This window comes from Elgaria multicarinata, chromosome 2 (assembly GCF_023053635.1).
Source record: "Elgaria multicarinata webbii isolate HBS135686 ecotype San Diego chromosome 2, rElgMul1.1.pri, whole genome shotgun sequence".
Taxonomy (NCBI): Eukaryota; Metazoa; Chordata; class Lepidosauria; order Squamata; family Anguidae; genus Elgaria; species Elgaria multicarinata.
The window spans coordinates 40,219,341-40,246,017 of NC_086172.1; the positions used below are offsets into that span (position 1 = coordinate 40,219,341).

Sequence of the window (26,677 nt, forward strand, 5' to 3'; positions counted from 1 at the left end):
GGTTGGACACTGTATGAACAGAATGCTGAACTAGATTTATGCCTTTGATCCGATTCCACATAGCTCTTATGTTCTTAAATTTCCCCTCCATTCCTACAGCGATCCTGATAATTATCACACACATATACCAGCTGATGCAATTTGAATTTTTAAAAACCTGCCGATTAGATGCAAGAAACACATTTATCCTCATATCTCGTTTGCCCTAAATTAAAATCTCAATGAATTAGAAAATAGATAGGTCTTGATGCTTCTTAAAGAGGTGGATGGAGCTCAAAAGATAAAGTGCTGCCAAAGAAAATGGATGGAAGTATGAGACAACAGATGCTATCTTTGGTCCAACCTAGAGATTGTTATCAGAAGAATGCAGGGCTCTAAAAATGAGTATAAAGATAAATTAAAGAACAAAGTTAGAACAGGAGCAATAAAGTTTATGCATTCTGAAACAAGAACTAGAATTTAAATCTAAATATGTTAAGAGAAAAGAAGCAAGTGCAAAAGAAAAGAGAAGAACATAATCCAATTTAGAGGCAAAAACAGTGAGACGAGCTTCAGGAGTGAAAAGCATATATGTCCACGGTTTTAGGTGGGATAAGCACAGCCTTCCCCAATCGGATGCTCTCCAGATGTGTTGGATTACATGGGCCTGTTGACTGGGGATGATGGGAGCTATAGTGGGAAAAGCTGGGATAAAAAACAAACAAAGAGAGCGCTGCAATAATTAAGCCTAGATAAACCAAAGAATGAATGTGTTACTGACAGGGGTTCAGAAAGAAGATAAGGTATTTTAGAAGTGTTAGTGAGTTGATAATGATATTGTTTGGAAAGGGATTGAATCTGCAATTTAAAAGAAGGATGGAAAAGTGTTAAAATCACACTCTAATTCCTAATATGTGAAGTAGAGGAAAAGAAACACCATCAAGTGTTAAAGAAACAGAAGGGATTGAAGATGATGGTGGTGGCGACGGCGGCGATGATGATAATGTTGGAGAATATATCTGGCTGCACAAAAGTACACTTTTGCTCAAAGGTGCCAAAATATTCTTACAAGCCCCCACAGTTTTGGGGCTGAAGCAAAGGTGTGTGTGTGTGGGGGGGGTTTTTTAAACCAAACAAGGAGCCAGGTAGAAAGGAAACCCTTCTTTCTGACCTCTATAAGAAGTCAAGGGCAGGTCACTAAGCCCAGTTTTTAAAAACAGCAGTAGTTCCTAGGCGTCTGGATCTCTGCACTCCCAAGCTGAAGCATGTATTGTGGGGACCATATTGCCAAGATATAGCTGTTTTCATGGTTGTGACCATTGTAATGTGCACTCTTGTCTCTTTATGAATAGTTATGACAGAGAGGAAGGGTGGGGTTAAATTATGGAACTCACTACCACAAGATGTAGTGATGGCCACCAATCTGGATGGCTTTAAAAGGAGGTTGGATAAATTCTTGGAGGCAAAGGCTATCAATGGCTACTAGCCCTGATGGTTGTGTGCTATCTCCAGTATTCGAGGCAATAAGCCTGTGTGCACCAGTTGCTGGGGAACACGGGTGGGAGGGTGCTGTTGCACCATGTCCTGCTTGTTCATCTCTGGCCAATGGCTGGTTGGCCACTGTGTGAACAGAGTGCTGGACTAGATGGACTCTTGGTCTGATCCAGCATGACACTTCCTATGTTCTTATGTGGGGGACTAATGCTTTAACAACTTTTAAGGAAACTTGCAGGTGGAAGGGAAGGGTTTTGGAGTAGTTGTTTTTAAAGCGTTTTACTCTATACCAGAAAGCTGCTCTAACCACAAGTTGTTCTACAATCTAAACACACACCACAGCCATTCACAAACTTGGGAGGGATGTGTAATTTAGCACAAGGTGGCTTAACCAATGGAGCATAAGAGCAGCCATGCTGGATCAGGCCAGTGAGCTATCCAGTCCAGCATTCTGTTGGCACAGTGGCCAGCAAGCTCACAGCAAGCCCCCTCCTGCTCATGTTTCCCAGAAACTGATATGGAGAAGCATCGTGCCTCCCATATTGGAGGTCGTGTATAGGCCATCACGACTAGCAGTTATGGATAGCCTTATCCTCCATGAATTTGCCTAATCCTGCTACAGAGCAGTCCAAGTTGGTGCTATCGCTAAGTCAGTGTAGTGATTTCCAGAGTTTGACTATGCACTGGCTTTATGAAGAAGTAACTTCCTTTTATCTGTCTTGAATCTCCCAACCTGCAATTTCATTTGGGTTCTAGCATAGTAAGAAAGAAAGAAAGCTTCTCTCTACCTTCTTTCTCCACAACATGCATGGCGCCAGGGCAGAGGGAAAGAAGGAGAAAATGCTTTGTGTTGGGGTGGGTGGGGGAATGAAGTTCTCTTTAGAACCCACTGTGAGAAACTGTAAGATACAGCATTTCTTTGCTATGCTATATACAGACATTAAAAGAGGATACAAGCAACTCAGGACTTTCTTATGAGAATCTGTGTCTAACTGATTCATCATGCACTGTATGAATACATAGCAATCAACAATTCTGATATTCTGATATGCCAACACTACCAGCCATAGTACACACTTTGTAGCTAAAAGGCATAACAGCCTTAAAAGCTGGGAATGCACATGGAACTAATCTGTGCACAAATTAGTTGGCTATGAATGTTTAGCTTATACTTTGTGTAGAAAGGCAGCATATAAATTACTGTAATAAAATAAGCTTTAAATGATTTGCTGAACATAATCACACCTAATGCTTTTACTACAGTTACAATAGTGAATATTAAGAAACATCACCTTACACATGATCCTGAAACCGTAGTAGTAACAAAAATGCTTCATGGCTTTGTAACTGTATGTGCCTTCACCTCTTCCCAGTTTACTAAGCTTGGTTTTTCAAAAAAGTTGGATGGGACTGTGAAGTGTGCAATATTGTATAAACAACTTTTAATATTAAATACATTCTTTTACACACATACACATATTTGTATCTCTGTGTCCAAGGACAAACTAATCATATCCAAGTGTCATAACCAAACATTTTTGTTTCCTTACAATGTCTATTATTTCAGTGCAAAAGCTTGCATGCTGGAGAAATAAATTCTGGAGCTGGGAATTTATTCTTACTTCTTTGAAGTGGAAGAAAAAGATCACAAATACAGCTGCTACCTCAACAGAACTGTACAAAGATTCTTCACTACCTTTTCTAAGGGATAGTGAACTTGGAAAAAATGGTTTAGACGTTTTCTACGAATTTTGGGAAGGCTGAAATGAGGGGCCTTTGTGGAATATCATTTCATTATTGAATACGGAATTGGAGGGGGGTGGAGAATCTCTTTTTGCAATTATGCATCTGTAGGAGACAAAGTTTATCAGCGTTCAATCATTAATGTCTTAAGTCCGTAAAAAAAATGTTACGTTCTCCCCAACATGCGCACACAGACAGCAACAAATAGTGTGCAGAAATTAGCTGTACATATGTCACTTTTAACCACTGGATAGTGAACATGACCACAGCAGTGACTCATATTTTGGAGATGGAGGAACAGCCGGGGGGCGGGGGGAGTGAGGTTTATCTTGCTGAACTAAACTAGTAGTGTAAGGCTGCAATCCTGTACCTATTTGCCTGGGAGTAAGTCCCATGCTATTCACTTTTGAGTAGGTATGTACAGTATTACACTGTAAGAGATATCATCCTTTATTTAATACCAAAACAAAATACTTCCTTGAGAACATGCTGTCTTACTTGACGCCAAGCAGCTTTGTCCCACAAATATTAATATAGTTTTGGAATCACAGCATGTATATCACAACTTTTAAAAAACTGCCCTCTTAGATAATATACAAACATTCTATATCCAGTTTCCTGACAGTAAGCCTCACTGAACTCAATTACTTACTTCTGAGTAGACATGCATAGAATTACGCTCTTTCAATTAATGCAGAGCAAACCTACAAATGTCTACTCAAAAGTAAGCCCTCAGTTCAGTGAGGCTTCCTACCAGATATTTGTGTATGGATTGCAGTTTGTGTCTTGATTTTGTAACCACTGCCCTTAAGCTTATATTTATGGGTACAAAAGCTGCTTTAGAGTCAACTGGCAAGGCATAAATACAACTACAGCTTACAAAACACCACATTGTTAATATAGTTAAATACAAAATAGTACTTTAAAAAAACAGAAACGGATTTGTTTGTTAGTTAAGACTGTTAATTCGCATTTCCAGGGACCCAGAAATAATGTCATCTCAGTAGCCAAAATTTATTTCTAGTAGCCAGCAAATGCCTGTGGACACATGCTGAGCACCCAGTGAGTAGCTGCCTGCCCCTCCCAGAAAACTAAAGAGAAAGACTAACAGCAAAGTTGGCATTGCTCGCCTGAGTCCTGTGCATTTTGAAAATTAAACAACTCCCTTGGCAGTATAGCAAGCATCTTTTTTCAAAACCAGGGTTCAAAAGGCTAAGATACTGTTTTTCCCTCTGTCCCAAAAGAATCCACTCCAGATTTTTCTTCCTTCCCTACAGCAGCTCCCTTTCACAACCCAGTCCTTTTCACAACCCTGTTTATTTTTTCAGCAGCCTTTGGAGAACAGCCTTTTCTGTAAGCCTAATTTAACTCCATTAAATTAGGATGGAGGCAATCTCCCTCCTTAAATAGTCTTTCTCTCTAGAATCAAAGACCTGGCCTGATGGTGATTGGGTTCGTGCCTTTCCAAATGATGCTCAAGGTGGCCAACAGTACTAAAATACTAAATAAAATATAAACTATCAAAACACTTCAAATAAAACACATATTTAAATATATATGTTTTATTGAATACAGTTTAGTTACCACACTTCAGACCTGACAAATAAGAGCAACATTATCAATCGTTTCAGAAGGTTTTTTTCCCCAGCCTTGAATGTCAGGATTAAGCTGGAAAAGGATGGAGAAGTGTCAGTGTATTCCAAGAGAACTTTATTCTGTTCCACTGAGAGGAGGCTACTTTGCTGTCCACCCTAAGCTTTTGGCATGAGGGTGGGCTAAAGGTCTAAAGAAATGAAATGAATGCATTCATTTCATAAGCATAGTACTAGAGAAGAAAAAATCACTAGTATTACTCATGCCTTTCTGATCCAAAGGCAATAACCCAGATCAAGAAGAAAAACGATAAAGGAATGGGAGGTGTCTTAAGAAGAGAGGGGAGAAATGAGCACACAACAATTTTTAATGTACAGCCTGACTCTTGCCTTGTGAACAATAGGTGAAGGCATAATTTGTAGAATAATAGGCACTAATATTACACGCTGCTTCAGTTCTGTCATATTTCCAATCCATCAAGTTGATTAATGCTATAATAACTCCACACAAACTTATCCTTTGTCTAATAATGAAGTCAAACCAAGTTTATCCTTCAGCATGGTCTTTAGCTGTTATTTTCCCAGCCCAACAAAGCCACTCTAATACGGGGTGGGTGGGAGGCGGGATAGTGAAAACCAAGCATGTGGCTGAATGACTTCAGTGAAAACTGGTTATAATATAAAAACCATTAGTGACCTCTTACAATGAAATAGTTACACCTTTCCCACTTCCCCAAGCGATGAAATGTTTCAGGGGTAGCATTGACCTGGGCTTGGATTCCTGTGGAAGAAGATATTACTAAACAGATTTATGGCCCGTTCTAACATCTGGAATCACTTAACAAATACAGAAGTTGAACATAGGTGACTGGAGGGAAAAAGCAGCACACACCTGCAAGCAGCACACACCTGCACAAGCAGCAAATCTACTGCCCCACAACAAATCACCAGAAACACCCCACAGCATCCCCATATCCCACCTAGACACTACTATAGTTCTCCAACAATTACGAAGAAAGGTATCAGTCACCCTGTCCAAAATGGGTCTCAGAATCAACAGATATCTCCTATTATTTCCTTGCCATTCACCTGCAGCCACTGATCATTATGGAATATCAGCCGGTCATTCTGGCCCTTTAACTCCCTTCCGTCCAAATCCAGATTCATTCACAGCAATGAAACAGCAAATGCACAAAAATATTTCAACCACGTCTTCTTTAGCAGGATCTTCAATGATCCGGCATTTGACATCTGCCTCACATTCTCCTCCAGCTGGATGTATTTAATTAAAAGCATGCAATATGTGCAACACAGACCCTGTGCTGCATAATAAAAAGTGCCAGCTTGTACTGTCAAAACAACTTGGAACATGAAAGACTGGAATCATATGAACCAGTCCCAAACTGCCTACGTTACCCTATAGTTTTACCCTACCCAGTGCCTGTTTACCCTACCCTGTGCCTGTTTGCATTCTCTTCCCCTCCTTATTGTTTTATTATGATTATATTAGAATGTAAGCCTATGCGGCAGGGTCTTGCTATTTACTGTTTTACTCTGTACAGCACCATGTACATTGATGGTGCTATATAAATTAATAATAATAATAATAATAATAATAATAATAATAATAATAAAAATAAAAATCTGATCTTTTGTTGTTTCAACAGTTGTACTGTAGGAGAGATTGCTTTAACAAAGACTATGCTATTACAAATGCAAAGGAATCTTTCTTCTGTTCTATCAACTACCACTTCTGAAAACTCCTATTCATTGTGACTGTTCCAGGTAGTGAATGGCTTCATGTAATAATCTCAAAATTCCCCATTTCTGCCTAAAGACTCCTGCCTCAAAAGTAAGTCAGCATGTGTGTTGCATTTTGCATTAATCCACTGAATAGATCTCTCATTTAGTTAACTCCATCTCACAGAAAAATCAGAGGAGACAGCACCAATTTATACCTCTGGTCCACTTCACAGAGTCATTAGTAGAAGCCTAAGTCTGGTTCCTGAGGAACCTACTCATGTAGCCTATTCTCCACCAGATTGGCTGGATCCTCCCTTCCTCCCACAGCTCCCGAAATAAAAAGCAAAAGGAAGACATGTTGGCCATAAGAAGCATTCCAAAAATCCATATTAGTGTAATACCCTTGGAAAACTACTAAAAGGTTTAAAAAAAAACATGCAAGTTTTTGGGAACTCCAGATTTCTTCATCAGGCAATATGTTACAAAAATGAGGCAGAGGGAGAAAAAAAATCTGACTAAACATCTATGAGAGTTTTTTTCTCACTCACCCTGCCTCTTGTAACATCTCGCCTGATGAAGAGATCTGGAGACTACAAAAGCTTACACATTTTTTGTGACCTGTAGATGACCAGAGATTAAAAAGAATGAGTTTTCAATGCTTATTGTCTCTCTGCCTTGAACAGACTTCTAAAAATTTCCAGGGAAATAACCCATGCTCTTTTCTGTATGCCAGCTGAAGTGGGATGCATCACTTCAATATGTAAGTTCCTGAAACTACTTGTAGAATATATCAGGACTAGTTAGAAACTCTGTTGTACTGTTTCTTGGATGCAATTTCGTATATCTCTTTCTCTCTTTTACTTGGAGTTAAAGCTGTACTACAACTTCCTTTGCATAGGCACTAGACCTAGTCTGACTCAAACTGCCTTAGCCATTTCCACCCCCACATTAAAGCCGTTAAGGAGTATTTAAAGGAAGCCTGTATAAATGGTCCATTTTTCTCTACAGGTGAATGCCGTAAGTCTGAATTGTCCATGCATTCAGACTAAAGTATTAAAATGTGGGGGGTGGTACTGCTCCCCAGGAATAAATATTCAGTGTCTAGCAGCCTGTCCTATCTTGAAGAATGCACACTCATTGTAACACCTTGTGAACCCAAGGAGTCACCCTCCGAAAGTTCAATGAATTGCAAACTACTCTGCAGATGGAAAAAATATGCTTGTGATTTGACTTGGGAGTACAACTTTGTATTCAGAGTCAGCGTCTCAAGCATCAGAGGATCAGCTGTGAATTCACACACACTCAGTGACTGCAATATCGAATGATGGCTTATGTGTGTGAAAAGGTCATCGCAGATCAAACTCTACGAGGTTTGTCTCAAACACAATATTTTTCCACAGAACCTGCTCACACATTCCTCTGGGAGGCATCATATGGTAAGAAATTGAGTAATGTGCATGCAATAGATATATGTTCACCCTTAGACCTGCCCCCTTTTAATTGGATCAGTTTCATTCTGACTCTTCTTCCAATACAGAGGAGCATGCCACTTTGCAGCATGAAGGTACCCACCTGAGAGGCTGACCTATGACCATCATAGCTAGTGAAAGCTAAACTTGACAAGAAGTTCTCTGCTAGTTGGAGGTAGTAACGTCTCAGTGTGCTTGATGGGCTGATCTCTGTGATCTTTGATCACCACTAGACAAATTAAAATTTCCAGGTCCGCTACCACCCTCATCTGGAAAAACTGTTGAGTAGCATCACACTCCACTAGGTCCTTGTTAGCCTGGTTATGGCACTGAACTTCAGTGATGTCCTAAGAAGATATCAATTCTTTGAGACCAATAGGGGAAATGGCATCAAATTACCAATTCAGACCTTTTGTAGATTTATGTTGCAATCTGAAATACATTTATTAACAAGTTAAGTCCCACTTGGTCCTGAGTAAACATGTGTGGGAACATGTGGTTAGATACCATGAAGTTTTGATGGTTGAACAATGGGTCTAACAAAATTCAAGGAACTAGTTCCATTCATTCTGTGCAGGATTGTCTAAGGGATTGTCTAATTTGGCTAATTTCTGGTGGTGCAATGCAGTTAATTCTTGTTTTAAATGTATGTTTTGGCAATGTCCTATAGCTGCTTCTTTTAAATAAATACATACCTCTTCAGCAGTCCTTCTCCAGGAGTCCCTGTCAAAGGAAGTGAGGTGGGTGGCTACCAGGAAGAGGGCCTTCTCTGCTGTGGCACCCCAGCTGTGGAATGAGCTCCCTAGAGAGGTTCACCTGCTGCCTAAGTTGTGAAGGCCCTTTTATTTTCCCAGGAATTTTAGTATTCTAGTCTTTTGGCTCTGCTATTTAAAATTTGTTATTATATTTTAAATCTCTGCATTACTGCTAGGTTTTATTCTGGTTGTACTTTGATACCGTAGTTTTAAGCTTGTATATTTTTATATTGGTTTTATGTTGTACTTGTGGTTATAATTTTTGTGAACCGCCTTCTGCTATTGGGCAGTATAAAATGTAATAAATAAATACAAATAAATTCTGTACTGGAACTGTCTTTAATATTCACTGATGTACACAGTCTTTTAAATTATTTACCTGCTTCCTGGAAATTAATGAATGGTTAATTTCGTTAACCCTTTTGACAGCCAAAAGATTTCAACACTGGAAGAATAAACACTCACTTCCTATAATGCAATGGATTGAGGACCTTGCAATGGCATATAGACGCCACCTTCAAATGGATACTATTTGGAAATCTGGTCTGCTTTTGTTGAAGCTTATGTAGCTGATATAAAATTGTATTTTCATATGTATGCATTTTGCATTTATGTACAAAATTGAATGATGTGCAAAAGGTCCTAGATGACCATGGACAATTGCTTATCACCTTCAAGATATTGACTGTGGAATGTCTTAGTTTACCTTCACCAAGGGGAAATTATTTTACAGTTATCTTATCCCATGGCATAGGTGGGCAACATACAGCCCTGGCCACTGGGCTGAATTTGGATGAGCTGGAAAATAAATAAATTCATCTGAGCTTGAATGGCACCCACAACTGCTGCAAAGTGCCAAAAGGATCAAATTCAGCTTGTTTTCTAAATTTGGCCCCTAAATTTGATCCCTAAATTCAACCCCCAAAAGGAACAAAAATGGACCAGGGACAAAAATGGTCCCTGAACCTCTCAAAGCCCCCTACACACATTATGACACAGAAATCCTGCTTTTAATATCATCCCCTCTGGTAACATACTTCAGTAACAAGCCCTTGGTAAATTTCAGCCTTGAGTTTACCTGCATAATCAGTATTAAATCTGAAATTCAAACAAGCAAAGAGAACAACCTCTTCACGCACAGGCTCATTTAAGGATAATCAAGTTGTTTAAAAGCTTTCTCTTTTAGTTATTTGAATACGTAAAACTCAGCAGAGTGAGAATTTACAACATAAGACAGCAAGCCTAAGAACCTGTGGGTTTGTACTTGCCAATGAACCCACATCTGTGAACAGATGTGACCAGGTACTCAGTAATTACTCTTTTTCTCATGCACAAACAGTGTGCAAACATACACACTCTAAGGATTATTACCAGGATCCTCCCATCAATTTTTAAAAAATTAAAAAATCCCTGTTCATTCAGAGTTGCATCCATGTTAAGTTCAAGCCTTCTCTATTAAGTTCAAGCCTTCTCTTGAATCAGAGGAAACTCTAAAGCACCCCCCCAAAAAAAAAACACTACATGGGGGGGGAACCTGACATATTTCCTAGACAGATATACAGGAAGCATACCATTAGCTTGCTGACCTTTAAAAATAGAAAAATTAATTTTAAAATCATAATTCTAATAGCTCACAGACACATGAAAATGCTGATAGTTTTGACTACTTCAAATGTTAAAATAACTACACGTAAGCCTTTATTACTTTAGTGAGCCTGCAGTCAGTTTGGAACAGTAGTTAAAAGATCTCTTTTCCATTAGTAGTGATCAATAAAGAATGCACAAATACATCCCTTTATGAATAAGTTGTCTCTTTGCCATCTAATGTAAATACCTATATGAAGGCACGATCAATTGCAGAATGTACTCAGGCCTCTCTCATAAAGTTGACCTTATACTACTCATGAGAAAGGGTCAAGAAAACAAGTTCATTGAGCTGGAGATTCAATGGCTCTTCAAAAAAAAAACATAACAAAAACTCTCATGCTTATATGTGTAATTCCCCGGGTCAGAAGCATGTGAACAAATCCATCATCTTTCCTTACGTTGATTAAGGCTGCAGTCCTTACCAGGGAATACGTCATATTGAACACAGAGACCCTTACTTTCAAGTAAACCTGATTAGGGATGCAAAGTTACAAACATAATGACAAGTTCCAGTTAAATGCATAGTTTGGATCCAAAGGTGCAGTTCCACACATGGAAGGAGTCTCACACTCGTAGAATTGCTGTGGTATACTGTGCACAATAGTTTCATACTTCTCAGGCAACAAAAGACTCCCAAAAAGTTTAAGAACATAAGAAGTGCCCTGATGCTGGATCAGACCAAGGGTCCATCTAGTCCAGCACTCTGTTCACACAGTGGCCAACCAGCCATCGGCCAGGGACCAACAAGGCAGGACATGGGTGCAACAGCACCCTCCCACCCATGTTCCCCAGCAACTGGTGCACACAGGCTTATTGCCTCGAATGCTGGAGATAGCACACAAGAGCGTGAGAACAGATAGCCTACCAATTATAGCACTGCTCTATCCCATTCAGTAGACTAGAAGTAAACTAACACCATATGTACTGCAGTATACATTACAGAGGCACTCTCAAACTTCGGACCTGGCTTGCCAAGAATGTTTGCAACCCCAGTGGTTCAAAATGGGCTGCCTCAACTGTATCCAAAAAATAAATTTATTACCGAAAACCCATTCTTTCAACATATCTGTGCATACTGTTTTTTATATCCAAACTCTTCCCACAGTGCTTTGATCACAGACACTTTGCACCATGCCTATATAACATAACATATATACCTTTATTATCCTATCTGCCTTGTTAATTGGAGCACACTTGGATTTAGGTTAGTCCCCAAAAGAACTTTGCATGGCATTCTACAAAGTTATTATGAGTACAATCATGGCTTACCCCAATACATCAAAATGCATGAAAGAGATTTATTTTTACAAGCCTCTGCAGTGCTCTAAAGACAAACGTCTGGTGAACATAAGGGAACAACCAGCAAGTAGTGAATGTCCATTTTTCAAAACAGTAATTTCTCCTAGCACCAAAATGTAAGATTAGAAGGAGCATCTCTCATCTTGGGTAAATAAATATGTTCCTCCCCCCAGTAACTACAGAAAAAAAGAATGTTTCTTTTTCATTTATGAAAAGTGAAGGAATGTTTTGGGAAATTCTCTCTCCTTTGGATCCACTAATCTATCACTTTTGCAACACTTTTTCTGACCTAACATTATCAGCTGATATTTAACTTGCTGCTGTAAGAAAGATTAAAGCCTGATATCATCTGAAGACCAAGATGCTTACTTTCAAGTGGTATAGGAAATTCATTTTCTTATCCCAAGAGTTCATTTGTAATACATATGCGATTAATCTCTATAAATCCACATACGTATCTATGGGAGAGCAGGTTGCATCAGATGCTTTTGAGCAGCTCCTTGTGTGACAACCATTTCGAAAGAAAAACATATGATTACCATTTGTAACAGTACTGAGAAAGTTTTTGGTGTGAGAAGCAGTGTTGCACAGATCCACCACTGCTAAAAAAAAAAGAGTAAGATTTTGCAGAGAGAAGTACAAGCAAATGATTTCTTCATTATCCAGTCAACAATATCACAAAAAGCCTCTGAACGCTTCATAAGTGATTTGGTCATCATTTTATATTTAATCATTAGTGCATTAGACCAACAGACTATGCTCAGCATGTTCAAACAAATGCAACTTACCAAGTGGAGGGGGGCAATGTTTTAGAAGATCAACATCCACTGTACAGCTAAAGTACTGCAGATGAACAGGCATGGAAAGTAAAGCTATTATGTCTAGCAGAGACGGTATTGCCTTCCCTGTCCTAGTGTTCTGTTTGGACTACAAATCTATCATCCACAGCCAGTATTGCCGATACTGGCTGGGGATGATAGGGTCTGTAGTCCAAACGCATCTGAAGGCAACAGGATAGGGAAGGCTGTTGTGGACTTTCTACAGAGGGGAGGGGGGCATTTTTTAAAAGTCAACATCCACAGAAAAGTCATGACATATTCTTGGTCCAAGAAAAATCTTAATACATTTCAAAAGATATATAATCACTCTAAAGCAGTTTAAGTACACATGCATTGAAGATCGATGTTTTATTGCTGCTGTATCACCACAGCAGTTACAGTTAATTGGAACTGCATGACAAAGTGGTTGTTTTCATGAACAGGACCTTCTATTACTAGCCAATCAAATTTCATTTTTATTACAGATATAAGAAGTTTCTCAATTAGGACTGCATTACCATGCATACATAATAAGGAAGCTGGTATTAAAGAAAATAGAGGAATAGAAAGTAAATCCATTATTGCTTTAAGAGGTACTTACACAGGCACACTTGAGTGACGTTTGTGTGAACAAAAATAACAACTCAGTGGGTTAGAGCACGGATGCAGAGCTTCCAGAGCGCAGGCCTAATCCCGCCCATGTGGCCTCCTTGAGTTCCTCCAGGGAGCAGGACTTGGCCTCTCAGCCATGCCCCTGGAGGGATCCTCACTGGATCTCCAATCTGAGGGAACAGTGGGGACTACTCAGCATGACACTTGACCTGTGCTGGGAGGGGCAGCCACTCTTCTCAGTGCTGGCCGAGTCCCTTCATGCAGCGCCCCCATGGGGACAGCACATGCTGTGCACAGCCAGGGAGTTGGCTTGCCACAGCTCCCCACAGCATTGGCCAAGTCCCTTTCTATATGCTGAGACAAGCAAAGAAAAAGGAAAAACGGGCAGGGCAATGGTTTCAGTGGGTATGGCCATGCCCACTGACATCATCTGCCCCATGGATGGTTTGATGGGGGGGGGGGGGGAGAGAACTGGGCCCTGCACCCAAAAATGATTGTGCACACCTGGCCTGGAGTGATGAATACATGAACTTCTCTTCTATATCTTCAGTACAGTATATGTGAAGGAATTTTAGCACATTTGTTTCTTGCCCTCTCTCCAAGGAGTACAGGGCATGTACATGAGAGACTCCCATGGTATCCTTACAACAAACCTGTGAGTTAGGTTAGAACTAAGAGAAAGTGACTTGACCAAGGCTGTTTCTACACCTGCCTTTTTCCCCAGGATCATCCCTGTGCATCCAAATGACACACAGGGGGTCCCAGGAGCAGGCAGGGATGATCCCTCCATTTGCCTGGGATAATCCTTAGATGTAGAAAGGGCCCAAGTCTACCCAGTGAGATACATCTCTGAGTGAGGATTTGAACCATGGTGACCTTGGCCCAAGTACAATAATACAAATTAACTCCTTTATTTTTAATACCACCCACATCTGAAACAGGGGTCCCCAACCTTCTTGGACCCATGAGTGCATTTGGGAATTTGAGAAACTGCTGTGGGCACCATCACAAAATGCCTCATCAGGGGCGGAATTATTAAGAATATTAAGAATAATAAAATAAATAAATTGGGTACTTAAATCCATTGGGGATCCAGTTCAATGCTGGTTTCAGGTTACAAGGGGAGATGAAGCTTGGAAAAGATGCTCCTTCAGTTGGCTCTATTCCCAGGTCAGGCAGGTTGGCCTCAGTGAGCCCCCATCACGGCCACAGCAGCCTATTGGCTTTCCCTCCCCCTCTGGGGCCTAGACCGCTGCTTCATTTCCACATTCCTTACCGCTTGCATGCTCAGAGAGGAGAGTTGGTCAGCTGCGATGGCAAGGAAGATGCACAGCAGGGTGAGGAGCCTCTGGGAGTCAGCAATGTGCCCCTTGCAAGAGTATAGATCTTCTAGGTTACCCTCCCCTCTCTCAGTATGCTATGTCCTCTCCACTATTGCCTCTGCCCACTTGCCTGCCTCTCCCCTCTGGGCCTAAGCTACAAGTACTTCCAGAGGTATGCAGAACTTACTGCTCCTCCTTACTCATTTCACAGCTTGCTTACTTAGAGAGGGCGGAGGAACAAACAGCAAAAGCAAGGAGGAGCAACAGGAGTAGGGGCATTGGCAGTGGACACTACTGGGACATGGGCCTTGGCAGATGCCCCAATGTGTCTATGCCAGACACTTTGCTGAAAAGCAGGGTAAAAATATAAATGAAATAAATAAGTAAAATAAATACACTTTAATCCTGAAGCTCAGAAAACCAGGTGCGGGCTTCTCAGGCAGTAATCCATCCAAGCATTGACTAAGAACGTAAGAACATAAGGGCCATGTTGGATCAGACCAAGGGTCCAATCTAGTCCAGCACTCTGTTCACACAGAGGACAACCAGCTGTCAACCAGGGACCCACAAGCAGAACACAGTACAACAGCACCCTCCCACCCACGTTCCCCAGCAACTGGTGTATATAGGCTTACTGCTTCTAATACTGGGGGTTGCACTTAACCATCAGGACTAGTAGCCACTCATAGTCTTCTCCTCCAGGAATTTATCCAAACCCCTTTTAAAGCCATCACTACTTCCTGACTAGACTCCCACCTGTTTAGCTCTACTAAGCAATCACGTGCTCTTGAGGCTGCCATGGGTTTTTTGTATAGCAAACAAAATAAAGTATGTCATGGTAATTTGACATGCTGCATAGAAAATATCACAAAACTATTTTCAAAACACCAAAAGTATTTGAATTGAAATATTTAATGTTTGTGTGGTGGGGGAAGGGGGAATTGAATAAACTGCATTAATGCTGCAATCCTATCCAGACTTACCTTGGAGTAAGCCCCACTGAATTAAATGGGACTTGTTTCTGGGTAGATATGCATGGGATTGCACTCCTAATGTGGTTTAAGTCTTATATTCAAACAACTGGAAAACTCTACATGAACATTATTTTTATTGGAATACTTGTGAATATTTTAAGGCCTAACAACTCAACAGCATACACTTCCTTGATGTCGTCTAAATCTGAAATAAAATTAAAGCACTGAAAACTGTCCATGCACTACTTTTACTGTACCTGAAAAGCTCTGAGCATAAAAATACATGCTTTCTACAGATAGTCAGCTGAATTTCAACTTTGAGTGCAGATTTGACTTGTATCATCTGTATTCCAGTTACCTAATATGAAACTTTTTCCACCGAAAAAGTATAATTGCGGAAAAGTTTCCAATTCATACAAATCCATGTATTATGTTAAAAAAAATAATACATTGATTTGTATGTTTTTTTAGGACTCTTGCACCCTAAGGGCTTGTTTTGAGCTTATATTTTTTAAGGCCACAAAACACCTTTTACCATTAGACTCCAAAGTAAAGCAACCTTCTTACGTTATTCAAAGTAATCCCATTAATAAACATCTTTTAATTTTGTTCAGTTTGAAAGGTTGTCTCTAGTGGTGGTGTCCATCCCACACCTATGCCTTAGGAACCGTGCTACTGAGCTTCTTTTAGATAGGTTTATTCTAGTGGCAGCAGTTGAATGTTTTTTAGATGAGGCAACATTGCCTAGTGGTGAGATCTAACTGGAAACTTCATTAAAAACTGTGGGAATGAATTCTATAGACCCAAGCCTCAAAGTTAATTTTAAATATAGAAACATTGCTGGGATGGCCCACATGCTGTTCTGTCGCATCTGGTGGCAGTGGTAGGATAGCTTATGTTGTTTCTTTTACATGTGAACTTTACATTAGAACTACATTCAACTGTCCGCTACAGCATCTAACCAGAACAAGTCGAGACACAGGGTTTTATAGAACAAATCCCAAACTGTCAAGAACGCACATTTTCTCCCATATTATGTTGACTCTACTAATATGTTGGGAAACTGAGCATGACTTGAAGCATCTCTAAGGGTGCAATCCTTTCGGATGTGCCTTGGCTACTCGTAAGCCTCTGAATTCGGGTTTATGAATATCTTATGCAGACGGAGAGGCACTTTTTCATTTTTGCCTGTCTAGCGAAGGCTTCGGGGAGTGGGGAGGAGGCTGTAGGATTCATCGTATGGCTGCTTCCTGGAGCTCCTCCCCTGGGAATGCCCCCTTTTCCCCATTTCCACTGTTTGCATTATGAACACGAAAAGGTAGCTGGCATGGTTTTCTTCATGCCAGCTATAAGGGGAAAGGGCAGGGAGTGTGGTTTCCTGGCTCTGACTTTGGAGCTGGGCAGGGGGGAGAGGGAGCAAAAATGGCCCTAGAAGAAAATGGGGGGAGGGGAGGTTTTTTCTGAATTTTTCCAGCAGGGTTTCAGGCCCTCACTTCTCCATTCCAGTTCCACTTTAGTAGACTGGATAGATTATGTCATGGCTGCCATTCTGTGCTGACAACAACCCATATGACAGAGAACACAAAAATGGAGCATGCACAAAGTACGCCACAGTTCTAATGCACTCCTGCATGCTGCATTTTAAGCAATTATGCAGTTCCTCCTTGGACACATCCTTGTTACCCATTCCTCCATCTTCAACATATGATATCTTAAGAGACCACCTGCAAGTCAAAAGACACTGTGCAGGTATTCCAACTTTTCCTCCTTAATGGATTTTGTGTGTGGAAAGAGAGACAAAAAAGGCAGTTGGAAAGCACAGGAGTGTTACAAGTGCAAAGTGATGTCTGGTAACACACACACATCCATAAGATTCAGCAAATGAGGCAGGGTGATAGCACCTGGTCTGGAAGCACTCCAGATCACCCCAGATTGTGGCTCACAGAGCACACAAAGTTATCGCTCCACCCCCTAAGCTGTAATTTGGCATCAGGCTACACACACAGACAACACTTCACACCTGGCTCCAGTCAGTGCATCTTGGGGTTCTAGTAAAGAACAAGAGTCAATCCTGCCAACCTGAAATCTGCCTGTACCTGTAATAAACTATCTGAAAGTACTTCCGCTTTCCACCAACCAAGGAACCAGTCTGGTTCGCCACGAATAGACAGTTTGCATTAACACCTGGATTTATATTTTTTCAAAAATGGAAGATCATAGAATCATAGAATAGCAGAGTTGGAAGGGGCCTACAAGGCCATCGAGTCCAATCAACAAATATCTGCAACTTTATATAGAAGACACCTGTTTGTGTGGCATGTGAGGCTCCCAACAATGCTACTATAGCCATTAAATCCTAAGAATTTTACCTCAAAATAGTTCCAAGGCCTATGGCGCCAGCAGGGAGTGTAGTCACAGCAAAACTACTTCAGGAGGTAGATGTCCAGATGTTTGGGACTCCAACTCCCATCAGTCCCAGCCTGCACGGCCAGTGGTCAGGAACGCTGGGAGTTGAAGTCCAAAGCATTGGACAGATTGGGAGGCAGGAGCGTCCGAAGCATGGGCCTTTCGACACGAAGAAGGCCCATACTTCGGCCCATGCTGCCTCCTGGAAGACACATGTGCTTGGTCATGTGGGAAGGGAGCCGAGGCCCCAGGGAAGAAGGAGGCGCGACTTTGCCTTCCTTGGCGAGTCCTCGCCCCCGGCATCGGCACTGATTCTCTCCCGAAGGCACGCCCCCTCCCAACGCGCAAAACAAGAGCAAGTGGCAGCCATGGCCAACCCCGGTTGCGCACCCCCTTCGCTCCTCCCCCAGCTGCTGTTTCTTCCCCTTCTACACCCGCGTACCCGCACACCATTTCCTTCCTCCTCACCCGCTACTTGAGTCACAAAGGCTTCGGCCACCAGCGACATGTTTCCACGCGGGTTCAGTTCCTCTCAGGCGGCCTTTTCCCTCCTTGCGCGCACACCGGCGCTCGCTCTTTGCGCCGCGCCGCAAACCTCACAAGGTTAAGGGCACCAACAGCAACACAGCGGCTGCGCCGGCAGCCCTGCTGGAGAAATACATCCGGGGCCTGCTCCGCTCCGCCCCTTTGCCCGAAGAGTGACAGCGGCGCTGCGGTGGAGACAGAGCGAGAGCCGCCGCCCAGAAAGCCGGCTTGGTTTCTCTTCAGCAGCGGGTGGGCTAGCCCCCGCGATGCCGCAAAGACCGGACTCGCTTCCGTCCCAGACCCTGTCCGGGCTTTGGAATGCCAGAGCTGAGCCCTGCCACTTATTTAATATAAATATGTGTTATTGTTAAACCCCATTGTTTACCATTGCCCCCCTCTACAGCCGTGTGACCATGTGTTATAATAAATAATAATAAATGTATTTCTTACCCGCCGCTCCATTTTGATCGAGGCGGAGAACGACAATAAACGATAAAATACATAAAACTGAATTAAAACATAATATACATTGTTTAAAACATCCTAAAAAAACGGATCCTATACCTGTTAGCTGAGCATAGCACTTCGTGCATCGAATGAAGTGGGCTCTAGTCCACGAAAACTAGGGGTAAGCCGCCTGCTCCGTCGCGTCCCCTCGATGTTTTGGGCTACAACTCCCAGTAGTCCCAGCCAGTATGGCCAATAATCAGGACTGGGATTTGTAGTCCAAAATATCTGGAGGACACTAGGAGTAAAATCCAACATAGAGTATACCTATTGAAATGAATGGGGTTTAAATTATTCTTGACTAATTTAACTTCCATTCATTTGAATGAATCTACTCCTAAGTAGGATTTCTGTTGGATTCCCACCCCCACCCCCAAGGTGCCACAAGACTGCTTTGTTTTGCTGCAATGGACTAACATCCCCCGCTCCTCTGGAAATGAAGGCGATGGTTCGTAGCAAGGCTTCTAGAATGAGAGGAGCACACCTTCCACCAGGAAAGTTTTAAGGTCTGATTTCACTTCCTTTTGGTGAAGGGAGGGGGGCAGTGAGGGGCGGTTAAGCACTGAGAGGCTTCCAGGTAGAAGAACCAAAGCTTGGCACACTTTCGACTCTCACATCCCCCTATCTGAAGTAGAAATGATGCCAAAGGAATTCCCATTCTGAACTGACCCTCCTAACCTTGGTCCTCCAGGCAAGAAAATTTGCACATTAGACAAATCACCTCTGTGATTATTGTGCGTACTGAGCACACCGAATTAGCTTTACTTTTAAACATGTACTTTATCTGAATTCCTGCTAAGTTTTTCTCTGACCTCCCCAACTCCTCTGGGTTTCTCACACATTCTGCTCTTCTTCAAAGGGCAGGAAGCGACACTATCCCAGCAACTCCAGAGAGCATTCCTTGTATTTTATTGATCTGACTTTTAAAACTTACTTAAAGCAGCTTACAAAACACTCCATTAAAAATATGATTTGATAAAATTCCAAACTGATAAAATAACGTGAATATCAAAGAAGCAAACTACATTAAGAAAAGCAAAAATAAATGGGATATTAAAGCCAAATTAAAATCACAAGTTTGAACACGTATTGCTTTCCACAGGTATGCAAACTGATGCTAGGTAAAGAGCATCCCTATCAGGGCCGGTGCCAGAGTATTTTGCACCCTAGGCAAGGAGAGCCACTTGCACCCTCCCCCCAAAAATGCCAACTTCAATTCAGCTGTTCAAGAAGAGTTTCTGAACTTTTAATATGTTTTTTCTTAAAACTGCCAATTTGTATAAAACTGTGACCCTTAAAGGGCAGTTTTGTGCCCTTCTGAGGTCTGCGCCCTAGGCGGCTGCCTAGTTGGCCTAATGGTAGCACCGGTTCTGATCACTATGTAGGGTTACCACTGCCGTGTTCCACACACACATGCCAATATATTAGCTTTATTAGAAGAAAAATGTGTATGTTCTCACAGCTGAAGTGGCTCAGGATGTCATGTCTCACAAAGGAACAAAGTGGCTTGTACTTTCAGTTCTCAACATATTTTTGTAATGTCTGAAGAATGGCACTCCTTGTCTCTTCATCCCATCCCTGTCTCCTCGTCTCTTCATGCCATATATACTGTCTATCTACCCACCAATCAGATGGTCAGTATTGTCAGCTCTGGGTTGGAGGTGTATGTGTTAAGGACTACACAAGTATTCAGATGTTTGCTATGGTATGAGGGAATACACAGTATTTTAATTTGATTTTCAAAAAAAGATTTATGGTGAAGGTTGAAAAAGGTTTAAGGTGAGGGGAAGTGTGTTGTGGCACTTATCATTAGTAGAATCATAGAGTAGTAGCCAAAGATAGCCCTATTTAGAGTGGGCCCATTAGTCATGGCAATCACACTCAAACACCTACTATCACAATATTTTTTAAAGAATATTTTTACTGTACTTATAAAATACACAAACATATCTGGCATCTGATCAGATGGATAGTATGTTCAGTCTAGCATACAATTAGTAAATTAGTCTCTGCATGTTACTATATTTCTTTCAGCCGAACATATTCCATAAATTATTATCTGTTATCAGTGGTTTCAGTCTATCCTTATTTTCATTTCGCATATTGTCTGAAACATCTCCAAATAGCATAGAAGTCTTCATCACTGGTGTGTTGACCTTCTACCCATCTTTGTTTTGTCATCAGAACTATTGGCTGTAACCATTACCACCACAGAGCTATTGATATATTTCTAGGTTTTCCTTCCAGAATTTTGCTATTTCCAATTGTGCAGACACATAACAAAAAGGTTAGTAGTTCTTTATGCATAAAGCTTCTATTTTCTCCTTCAAATATTTACAGGACACATCAATTTCCTGTTTGATTATTTCTATGCAGTCTAGGAAAACATTTGTTCAGCAAACTTGTGTATCTCCACATTCCCACCATATATGCATGTAAGTTCCCTATACTACCGCACTTCCCTCTAGCATCTAGGGTCAAGTGAGTGGTACATGCGACTACATATGTGGGGGGTTAAATACCAATGTAGGATTACTTTTAAAGTATGTTCCCTTATTTTAGTTGATACAATTGATTCTGGTGGAGATAAATCAGTTTCCTAGTAACAAAATACTGCTGGGAATAGGCGATAACCACTACTGCTATCTTGCTTACGAAAAGATGTTTGGATCCTCTGCAACAAATAAAGTTTGGTTTTGGTTTTGTGCTATATAAAGTGATTATCTAGACAGGGCCTTTTTTAAATTATGTGCATATAGTATAGCTAGATTTCACGTTTGCTGTTCAGTATCTTTATTAAAATCTGTCCCTGAGGATTGGTTTATGTTTTTTCCCTTGTTATTAAACAACCACAATACTGGGAACCTACAATTCCACATGGTTTGGGTATCAAGTCGCTTTGATTCCTGAGGTCCTCTCATACATCTGACTTTGACCAGCATTGAATAATGGCAAGGCAGACACTGTATTCCCCAATAATTTCAATGTCTGCAGGCTTTCGGTCTCTCTTACTTCATATTTCATTTTAATAGCAGAAGCAGAATTAAACTGTCAGCAATATTTGAGAAGCTAACACTGTTTATGTTACTAACGGGTTTTACATCCGTCATGACTTATGTAGTAAATGTCATCACCTTCAAACATATGCTTTGCCTCCATTTGCTGGATAGTTATGTGGCTAATCCTCAAACCAACAATCCATCATAATGAACAGAATTATGATAAATATCCCCATCAGTTACAATATTGGCCGGTGCTTTTCATTACTACATTGTCTAGATCTAATTTCAACGTGGCTCTTTCTCACTATATTTCCACAGTGAGCTAGTCATTATCTCTGGCCTAATCTTGCAGCTCTCAATGAAGGAAGGGTGGGAGGGAGGAATTTAATGAGAGATTTTTATGGGAATTTCACCTCAGGTTGTATCAACTATGAAGAGTGGTGTGTGACCTTATGGATGGTAGCTGTTCATATATTAAAGAATGGTTCATTCTCCATTCAGTATTTATATCTGTATGTGTGTGTTTTTAAAATTTATGGACTATATAAATTACTACGTTGAGCCTTTCTCCAGTGGCTCTGTTGTGCACATGTACTTTATGTTTGGTAGTCCATTCACATCAATGTCAGGGGATGCTCAGTACACACAGCTGGACAGCACATGCCCAGCATTTCTCAACATTTGACAGAATCAGCCACACCCTGCTCACATAGAACTCCATGTGTGCACTGGAATCCTACTGAGCTGTGGATTGCATTCTAACTTGTCCCATCCTTTTCCTCCCCACCACCCCCCAATTGTGGATTTTTAAGCTGTACACCATGGATAAATAGACATATTATGCCCCAGGATTTGTCCCTGGTCTCACCAAAAGCTCCTAGGTTTCACCCCTATGTCCATCCTCAAACTTTCTCTGGTCCTGATCCCAATATATCAGAATTAGCCTGTGTGATTTCTTCTTGCCTGTTTGCTGCTTGCCCAAGGGGATGTGGCTGTTCTTGGGGCCCAAGTGCCTGACACCAAACTTTATTCACAAATGGACACCCCTCCAGATTCCAGGCACATAATCAGACACAAAAAGGAAAGGACATTTTTCCGGCTGATGATACCCTGTGACTGCTTTTCTACAGTGACTGTCAAAAGACGTAATAAACGGCCTAGCATTTTCCATGAGACAGGAATCTCGTGTCAAGATCTTCAACACCAGCATCTTCCTTTTCAGCCAAGAGCTCCTGTCTTCTCATTTAAATCTTGGATAGGAATCAGTTGGGGGAGGAGGGATTTACTTTAACATCTTTTCATAGATTGTAGATATAGTTGATCTGGCACATGTGAAATTAATCTGACATGTTACCTCATTTAGGTTCCTCTTTAGGCATTTTTTTGGCAACACTGAATAATGTCCCTTTATGTAAAGCTATGCATATTCAGCAATCAGAATCTGATTAGACTCTGATGTACCTTAAAACCTATAGGATACAGTGCTGGGCAAATAATTAACATGATAAAGGAGCTGGATGGAGTATATGGCTTTAATTAACCAGTTAATTGGTTATATCACTTGTAGTCCACAGCTGGTTCCTCCTAATAATTTCTGCAATACCATGTAACTGTATAGGATGGACCACACCAAAGGCACATTTTTGTAATGTTTTACTCATATACTAAAGAGATTGATAGAGGTGGGTCCTTATATTAAAGTGCTGATAATTTCTCATTTATACTAGTAATGTCTTATTCATGTTATTCATACTAGTACCACTATTACATAACGAGTATAATACCATCTTAAGTAGTAATACAAATATGAATGAATAATATTACTAGTATTACCAATATAATACCAGTATAATAAAAGTAATACTCATATTGTACTAGTAATATTAGTTGTACTAATAATATGTTATTCACTTTATTCACAAGGCCCTTCAAGTATCTTAAAGCAATGTGTAGGATTCTCCATACAGTGTTTTACCCTCACAACACCCCTGTGTGGAAGGTAAGGATGCCATATGGTGGCAGGATCTACACTACTGCTTATAGCGATTTATAATGGTTATGACAACTGTTCAGGCCCAGAACACATTACATATACAGTTTTCATACCGTTTTAAAAGTGTTATAGCCTGCTTGGTGTAGATCGGCCCGGTGACTGGCTGAAGGTCACCACATGTGCTTCATGGCTGAGTAGGCCTTTGAACCCCATTTTTTTCCAGATTGACATTCCAACCTCATCTACACCGTACTGGCCATAACAGCCTGAGTTTGAGGAGATGTACCTGTTCTGGGGACCATGTTGCACTTTCAGAACATGAATTTTAATTATGCTTGAAAGAATTCTGTGGAGAGGCTTGCTTAATACATCGTTAGTCTTTAGGTTCAGGTGTGCTTATGATCCTAGATGAGAAGTATACAACCCATGGTCTGCAAGCCTAGCTTGGCAATAGTCTGTGTGGATCATGGAGTTGGAGGTGATCACAAGCTGAATATGACTCCGCAGTGTGATGTAGCTTCAAAAAAGGCAAATGTAAATTAGGCTGTTTTAATAGAACATAGTTTCTAAATCATTGGAAGTGATAGTTCCACTTGACTCTGCACCGGTTAGATCTCACCCAGAATACTGTGTCCAGTTCTAGACACCACAGAAAGATTCAGATAAATTGGAACGAGTCCAGAGAAGGGCAACAAAGGTGATCAAGGGACTGGAAAATAAGTCCTATGAGGAAAAATTGAAGGAACTGGGTATGTTAGCTTTGAGAAGAGAAGACTGAAGGGAATATGATGGCACTTCACAAGTGCCTAATGGGTTGTCACTCAGAAAAGGGCTGCAACCTGTTCTCTATCATCCAAGACCATAGGACATGAATTAACGGGCTTAAGTTACAGGAAGGCAGATTTCAGTTAAACGTTAGGAAAAAACTTCCTAATAGCTAGAGCAATCAGACAATTGAACCAACTGTCTAGGGAGATGGTGGGCTCTCCGTGGCTGGAGGTATTCAAGCAATAACTGGACAGCCATCTGTCAGGGAAGCTTTAAACTGGATTCCTGCACTGAGCAGGGGGTTAGACTCAGGGCCTTGCTAGATGGAGGTTTAGCCCGGTGCTCGCCTTGGGCTCACCCCTGTGCATCCAGATGCACAGGGGAACCCGGGGTCAGGCAGGGATGAAACCTCCCTGGGCCTGGGGTAATTGAAACCCCTTTTAGCCCATTTTTTCCCGCGGTCCCGGCCTTAGGTCGGGCTGAGGCCAGAACCGCGGGCGTGTGGACCGTTCCTCTGCTTTTCCTGGCTACCGTACTTACGTGCGAGTAGCCGAGAAAAGCAGCGGACAGGCCACAGCGCTCCTGTCTCCTGATTCCCCCCACCTCCCCTGGCCTCTGATCCCCCCTCCCCCCCATGACCCCACCTGCTGTTTGCCGCCACCGATGTCCCAAGCCGCTCTGTGCCGCCGCCAATGTCCCAAGTCGCTCTGTGCTGCTGGCGGTGACGACAATGTCCCCAGCCGGCGTTTCCTGCTTTCATCATGTCCCCCGGCCTGCAGGCATCACAGGCCAGGGGACAGACAGCAGAAAACGCCATCTGGAGACATCGGCGGCATCGGCGGCAGCACAGAGCGACTTGGGACATCAGCGGCGGCGGCATACAGCAGGTGGGGACATGGGGGGAGGGGGGATCGGAGGCCAGGGGAGGTGGGGGGGCTTTTTTTTTTTTAAAAAAAATACTTACCTGGCCTTTGGTGCACTCCTGTGCACGCGGCTGCTTTAAGGGGGGGGAGGGAAATGGCGGACACAACAGGGCTTCCCTTGGCCCCGTCACGCATCAGGTGTAGACGGGGCCGACAGGCCACGCTACTTCTAGCGCGGCCTGGCCCCTCCTCACTGCTGGATTCGGCGGTAGGTCTAGCAAGGCCCTCAATGGCCTAAATGAGGCCAGCTCTATAATCCAGCTCTTATTCATTTGAGCAAGCTTTCACTGGTTGGCTCTAAACCAGAAGGTTTTTTTCTTTTCTTTTTAATGTGTTTGTTAGAAATTTTACTTTATGTCATTCTCATGATGGATATTTTATAGGTACTTTTGTTTTTAAAAAATTGGTTATCTGCCCGGCTTCTAATGGACTAGAATCTTAAACACACACATACACACACACTTGCTGGAAGAGTGCCGAGTGCAAATCAAATGACTGATCATTGACAATAATACCCAAAGTTATGCGTAATGTATATTGTTAGAAAACATTTTGAGTTTTAAAAAAGTCTGTTGTCACTGTTGTTATTTAATTGTGGTGTGTGAATGTTTGGTCAGCCTTATACGTTTTGTTTGTTTCTTTTGCTGTCACGGTGGACCTTTCCATTCATGGTGTACCCCACGGGGCTGTCAAACATGCCTTTTAAGTCTGACTGCCACATCGGAATGACCAAAAGGAACAACAAAGGATGTAACAGTTTGGTGATAGCTGCTGGTTGTTTGTTTGTTCTATGCATTTTCAGAGGATAGTTGAAAGTGTCCAGAAAAATATAGATTACTCTAGTCCAGCTGAATGTGCATGCCAACAAATGTGTCTTTATCCCACTTCCTTTTTTATCTGGCACATTTCCAGTCCTTTCAGTCTCAAGAGCAGAGAGCCAGCTCACACTTTACAGAAGTCCTAAAACCACCATGGTGAAATCACTGGGTGTTTTTTACAATAAACACGTGAAGCAGCAGCATTTTATGTCACTGTATATTAACTGCACAAAGTTGCTATAGGGAACTGAGACACTTTTACTGTATGTTTTTGTGGTACATCTGTGG

General features: G+C 41.7%; 1 protein-coding gene across 1 annotated transcript in view; it reads right to left on the reverse strand.

Annotated features, from left to right (window-relative positions):
• MTX2 (metaxin 2) overlaps positions 1 to 18,474 on the reverse strand; it is a 46,713-nt gene extending 28,239 nt beyond the window's left edge. Inside the window, exon 1 of the mRNA XM_063116358.1 lies at positions 18,322 to 18,474. Within this exon, the coding sequence (XP_062972428.1) occupies positions 18,322 to 18,361 (40 nt within the window). The 5' untranslated portion in view covers positions 18,362 to 18,474. The remainder of the gene's footprint in view (positions 1 to 18,321) is intronic.
• Between the last annotated feature and the right edge of the window lie 8,203 nt (positions 18,475 to 26,677).